The sequence below is a fragment of the Bison bison genome, unplaced genomic scaffold (assembly GCF_000754665.1).
Source record: "Bison bison bison isolate TAMUID 2011002044 unplaced genomic scaffold, Bison_UMD1.0 scf7180017864456, whole genome shotgun sequence".
NCBI lineage: Eukaryota > Metazoa > Chordata > Mammalia > Artiodactyla > Bovidae > Bison > Bison bison.
Genome location: NW_011495018.1, coordinates 13,628,097 through 13,634,008, shown reverse-complemented (window position 1 = coordinate 13,634,008; position 5,912 = coordinate 13,628,097). Strand labels below are relative to the sequence as shown.

The following is a 5,912-nucleotide window of genomic DNA, read 5'->3' as shown; positions in this document are numbered from 1 at the left end:
CCGGGTGGGCGCCCGGCGAGGCCTGGATGGAGGTTTTTCCGGCTCGACCGCCCGCTCGCTGCGTCTGGAAACTGGGCGGCGAGGAGTCGGGCTTGGTGTTGGTCCCCAGTCTCCGAGCTGCGGCCAGTTTGGGGGCTGGCCTGCGGCCGCTTGACCCTTTAAGGAGGGACGCAGAGGAGTTGCCTCCGAATGCTCTCAAGGCGGGCTGTCTTAGCCTGCTCGGAGTGCTGGCCACCGAGGAATCCATGGCCCGCGGGGTGCCCAGGCTCTCCGTCTCCTGGGCTATGCTCTCGCCGCCCTGGCTCCGAGGGGCGCAGGCAAGGGCCGGCCCCAGGTTCGCCTTCCACTACGTGTTCGCCACCCACTCCGCGCCCCTGTCTCCTAGACCTGCGACGTCTCGGTCTCTGACCCTCTTCTGGCAGCGAAGAGACCCTTACGCCCCCGGAGCAAAGTCTGGGGGGGTTGTTTGATCCTGCTTATTTCGGAGGCTGGGGAGGGGCGGGAACCCGCGCGGGTAGGAACCTCTCCGAGGCTCGGCACTCTCGCGGTGACCTGTTCAATTCCGGAGCCGAGCCGCCACGGCGGGAAAGCAGGTTCGGACTGATTTTTGTTTTTGTTTTTCTTTTAAAAGAAATGAACCGGGTCGGAAGATGGGCTAGAGGAAATCTGTTTGGGTGTTTTCCTTTCTTGCTGTTTTTTTTTGGATTTTTTTTTTCCTCTGGGTGGAGGGTAGGAGGAAAGTTAAAACTCCGGTAAACGGGACAAGTAATTAGTTTGGCGATCCGAGCGGGGAAAAGACCTACCTCCGGAGGCAGCCGATCAATACTCGGCGGCTTGTCCATTTGTTAACCCTTTGCATTCCTGCCAGCGCCTAAAGTCGGGTAGACGCCCCCCCCCCTTCCTTAATTTCAAAAACCAAACCAAACAAAAACAACGTTTTACCCTTATTCCCAGACCGAATTTGCCTCCATCCCCCCGAACTGTCGGTTTGTTTTTCTTTGGGTTTTTGGTGAATCGATTTCCCACCCCAGTGAGTGGACCTGAAACTGGCTCTGCTTGCAAAGTTTAGGGCTCCCTTTCCTCATTTTCCAGCAGCCACGGTCTTGGTCCTCACACCAGACTCGGAGTAGCTGGGATCTTCGGGGGCCGCGAACAGTCCTAAAAGGTGCCCGCGGCTCCGTACCCCCCCGGGTTACGATGCCTTCGCTCGCGTCTCCTAGTTCTCCGGAGCAGGGCAGCGGGGAAGCCGGGACCTCGGGGAGGCAGCGGCAGCAGAAACCCTGCGCACCCGCCGGAGAGATTTCTCTGAAGCCCGGGCTGCAACGACACGCCCGGCCTCTGCGCTTTTCCGGAGGATAAAGACTTTGAAAATACGTACCGGAGAAAACTTTAGATAGCGGCTCATCACCTCTCCGCCCCTCATCCCCGGGGGCAAACTTTTCTCCGAGATGAGAAAAAAAAAGAAAGCCGTTTCTTTGGGTCCAGGGCGCCAATCCCCGGATCCGGTCTTGCTGCCCCCTCCTCGATCCCCGGGTGCCCGGCGCGGAGGTGGTGAGGCCCGCGGCGCCTGGGGGTCTGCAAAGCCCGCCTAGGACAACTGCTGGGTGGCAGCCGCTCAGGTCCGGGCCCAGCGGACAGGGCCAGGCGGCTGGACCGGCGTTCCCTTCGCGCGTCTGGAGGGGCCCGGCCCCCTCTGGGCCAAGCCGCACCGGGTACGTCCGCGAAGGCCTTGAGCTCGCTGCCAGGTCAGCCCGGCTCCGGAGAAGCGCGCGGCCCGGGTTAGGACGGCCACCTCTAACAGGACTTCTGCTGTGTTCCCCGCAGGGAACGACGCAAGCCCGGAGAGCTTCCTTTTGCACAACGCCCTGGCCCGAAAGCCGAAGCGGATCCGCACCGCCTTTTCCCCGTCCCAGCTTCTGAGGCTGGAACACGCCTTCGAGAAGAATCACTACGTGGTGGGCGCCGAGAGGAAGCAGTTGGCGCACAGCCTCAGCCTCACGGAAACTCAGGTGAGCGGGCCCCGGCGCGGCCACCGCATCCCCGATCCCTGGACAGAGGGCCTTCCGCCAATAGGCCGGGAGTTACTCCCACGCCCTGGGCTCAAGATGTGTAAGTTTTGAGGGGCTCTTGGTTTCCTTGGGCTCCAGCACCGGACTGTCGGAGCCGACCCGCTGGAGGTTCCGAGGAGTGAGGGGGACCGGCTGAGTTGCTTTTTCTGTAGGGCCGGGCTGGACTCGCAGCTCCTGGGTGAGACACCTCTGCACTTTTGATGAGACTTTCGGTGCGAGTCTGCGGGCACGGCTGGAGCCAGGAAGAGGTGTAGGAGCGTTTGGGGCTCGAGGCTGGGAAGAGAGGGCTGGGAGTGGGTTAAGAGCGAGGTCCGTGCTGCCAGAGGCTCACGGCTCACACGGACAGCTCCCAGTTACTCCCCTTGAGGGGACAGGAGAGTCAGGCCATCGAGCCAGGCATCCTGGGTGCGTCCCTAAATCGGAGAAACTGAGCCAGGAGGCTGCGGAGAGGGGCTGCCTCAGGGGGTAGACCCTTGCTGCGCAACAGGGTCCCCCGGCGGGCCAGGCTCCGGCCTGCCCCGGGGTTGGGGAGGTGGTTTCGGGCTACAGTAGGCGCCACTGTACGCGGAGCCGCAGGGCGGGGTCAAAGTTCCCGGCAAACAGTAACATTTTCGGGCAGATTAAGTTGTAACACTTTTCCCGGGAGGCGCAAAGAGGTCGAGGCTTTTGTTTTAAAAGGCTTTTGTTCCCCCAGACAAAACCGAAGAGGGCCTCGCGGGTTGGTGCGGGGCCCGGCACAAGGCGCGCCCGGCTGATTTCTCCTGGATAGCCGAGGCGGCGGTGGTCTTTGTCCGCCTCGCTGCCCACGCTGCCTGGAGTCTTTGTGTGCGTGTCAAGCCCCGAGCGCACCGACTAGCGCCTTGGGCGAGCGCCGGGGAGAAATGAATCGTCCTCCCCCTCAATTAGCAAACTCAAAGCAAATTAAACTCAGCCTTGTTCCAGCTCAGCTTTTTCATGGGAACACTTTGGGGGACTGGGGGCATTCGGGGAGAGCAAGCCGGGACCTGGGCCTGCCGACTCAAAGGAGAAAGCCCAGCGGACTTCAGGGGCCTGGGGGTACTGCCAGCAGAGTGGGGACAGACCCGGGGCCGTGGAAGGTGCAGTCAACACCATTTTCCTCACCTCTCCCTCGCTGCTGAGAAGCTTGGGCAGTGCCACTGTCTGGTCTGGTCAGTGTATAGGGACCCATCACCAATCTCCCCCAGGGACCGGTGCAACCCAGTCCCACATAAGTGCTCCCCAGACTACTAGCTGCCCTCTGGGGAGGCCAGGCCGCCAGCCCCGCCCTGGTGGGAAGTGATGCGATGGGGTGGGAGTTTGGCCCTGGCCTGCCCTGGAGCTGGTCAAGAAGAGGACAGAGGGGGCTCTTCCCTTATCTTTCTCGGTTTTCCTTTTACTTCCCCTCTATCCCACGGTCTTGCGGAAGCTTTCACTTTAGAGCCTCTTTTCCGAGCTGAAAAGATTCAGCTGGGTTAGTCCCCAGGGCTCTGTACCCCCACCGTCCCCCCTGGTTTTCCCCCTAAACCCCCACCCCCGACTGTCTGCCACAACCGCTCCTGCTCACCTGCAAGAGTCCTGGGCACAGAGGAGGAAGCGCAGGCAAATCCTGACTGCCTACCCCAGGGCCCAGGCCTTGCAGAGGAGGCACTATATTTAGACAGTGGCTGCGGAAACTGGCAGAAAATGAAAGCACATTGGGCCCAGCAGCGGGAATCAACTGTTTGCGGCACTGGTTAGGTAGAGAGAGTCAGGGACCTTTTAATTTTCCTTTACTTATTATTTTATAAGGGCTTCCCAATGTTTGGCAGGCTTTTGCACTCAAAGGGGATGTGGGTGTCCTGAGTTGGCTGAAGCTAAAAGGGGCACCGAGCACGCGGAGCCGGCGGGGCCAGGGGAAAGGTTTCACCAGGAGGGCTCAGAAGGGCCGGGATCAGGCTTCCCCGGGCCCGGCAACAGGAGCTCTGTTCCCCAAGGGAAGGCTGTAGCGGGGTGTGGGTGCCGGTTAACAGGATGCGCGGCCCGGGACACTGGACTTTTGTAGTCTCAGCCCAGGGTCTGGCCAGGCAATAGAGGAGGAGGTAGGAGGGCGCTGTGCAGGAATACTAACGCGCCCTCTCTGCCTCTCCTGCAGGTAAAAGTATGGTTTCAGAACCGCAGGACGAAGTTCAAAAGGCAGAAGCTGGAGGAAGAAGGCTCAGATTCGCAACAAAAGAAAAAAGGGACGCACCATATTAACCGGTGGAGGATCGCCACAAAGCAGGCGAGTCCCGAGGAAATAGATGTGACCTCAGACGATTAAAAACACAGACAGAACCCCACCGAAACGGACATCACAGAGCAAAACAGAGACAGGGAGAGGAGGGGAAGACGGAAAAAAAAAAAAAAAAGAAAACAAAAACCCTACAAAACAAAAACAACCGCACACACACATTCACGGAGAAGGGGACAGGGAGTCAGAGAGAGGAGCCGCGGCGCGACGTAGACGGGCGGCAGAACCAGGGTCCTCATCCGAGGCCGCGCCTCGATGGCAGAAGACGGGAGGCTCCTTGATGAACACGCTACCCTTGTCTAAAGAGGCAGCTGAGTGAGTGAGTGAGGCAGAAAGAGAGAGAGAGAGAGGTCCTAAGGTGGCAAAGCCGAAGGCGCTCTGACAAGGGGAGCTGTCAGTCAAACGCCAAACCAGCGAGACAAGATGATTGGCAGGTATTCCGTTTATCGCAGTCCGATTTTTTTTTTTTAAATGATGATGATAATGGTGATGATAAAAGAAAAAAAAAAAAACAACCCAACCAGGCACAGGACTTTTAAATTTTGCCCTTCGAAGTGTTTTTTTCCCCCCAATCTTTAAAAATAATGAGTAATAATCGAGATTCCATATCCAGCCCCATCCCACACCTGTTCAAAAACTTGAATTGCATGTAGCAGTTGTTGGGCGAATGGTGTCTAAAGACAGAAAATGAATTGTAATTTTCTTTTCCTTTTAAAAACAGGTTCTGTGTGTTTTTATTTTGATTTTTTTTTCAAGAAACGTGCAGTCTGTAAACACTTTTTGATACCTTCTGATGTCAAAGTGATTGTGAAAGCTAAATGAGGTAGGCTCAGCAATAGTGGTCCTCTTTCAGAGAAATGGGGAACAGGATGGGGGGCTGGGGGTGGAGGGGGAGGGTGCCCATAAGAGGAGTCAGAACTTGTTCTGGGAAAAGAAACAACAAAAAATCTAAATTCTATTTCTTGGACATTCCCTTTCCTAACATGCCGAGGCTTAAAACCACGAAGTAAACTTCTCCTTTTAGTCATTGAAGATATTGGCTGAGTTCAACCATTTGCCGTAAAGGCCATTCCAAACTTTAAATCTATATATTGCAAAAACTGAAGGACTGTAGTTAGCGGGGATGATGTTAAGTGTGGCCAAGGACACTGCGGCAAGTTTTCAAGCACTGAGTTTCTATTTCAAGATCATAGACTTACTAAAGAGAGTGACAAATGCTTCCTTAATGTCTTCTATACCAGAATGTAAATATTTTTGTGTTTTGTGTTAATTTGTTAGAATTCTAACACACTATATACTTCCAAGAAGTATGTCAATGTCAATATTTTGTCAATAAAGATTTATCAATATGCCCTCAGAGTAGTCGTCTTGGGAAATTGAAGTGATTTTTTTTTTAAAGCATCTTTTTAATTTGAGTGTGGTCCTTCCCCAACTAGGCTCAAGAAGCACAGGCTCACCACCCACAAAAGGGCCAGACTGATGGATTCTTGGGCATTTTAAAGAGAGAAGAGGGTGGAAAAGGGAGAGGATTAGGAAAACTTAAGTCCTTCAGAAAAGAGATGGAAGAAAAGTTT

The 5,912-nt window shown here is 55.6% G+C and overlaps 1 protein-coding gene across 1 annotated transcript; it reads left to right on the top strand.

Annotated features, from left to right (window-relative positions):
- The first annotated feature begins 26 nt into the window (after nt 1-26).
- Nucleotides 27-5,695, top strand: EMX2 (empty spiracles homeobox 2). Its single transcript, XM_010859582.1, has 4 exons — nt 27-317; nt 386-593; nt 1,825-2,009; nt 4,201-5,695. The coding sequence occupies exons 1-4, from the start codon at nt 27-29 to the stop codon at nt 4,366-4,368; spliced, it is 852 nt and encodes a 283-aa protein (XP_010857884.1). The 3' UTR covers nt 4,369-5,695.
- The last annotated feature ends 217 nt before the right edge of the window (nt 5,696-5,912 follow it).

Excerpts from the sequence above, each read along its gene's own strand:
- EMX2 (XM_010859582.1), top strand. The coding sequence starts at position 27 with ATGGAGGTTTTTCCGGCTCGACCGCCCGCTCGCTGCGTCTGGAAACTG. Across the intron at positions 318-385 it reads CCTGGCTCCGAGGGGCGCAG|ACCTGCGACGTCTCGGTCTC; the intron begins GCAAGGGCCGGC and ends CCTGTCTCCTAG. Across the intron at positions 594-1,824 it reads CCGCCACGGCGGGAAAGCAG|GGAACGACGCAAGCCCGGAG; the intron begins GTTCGGACTGAT and ends TGTTCCCCGCAG.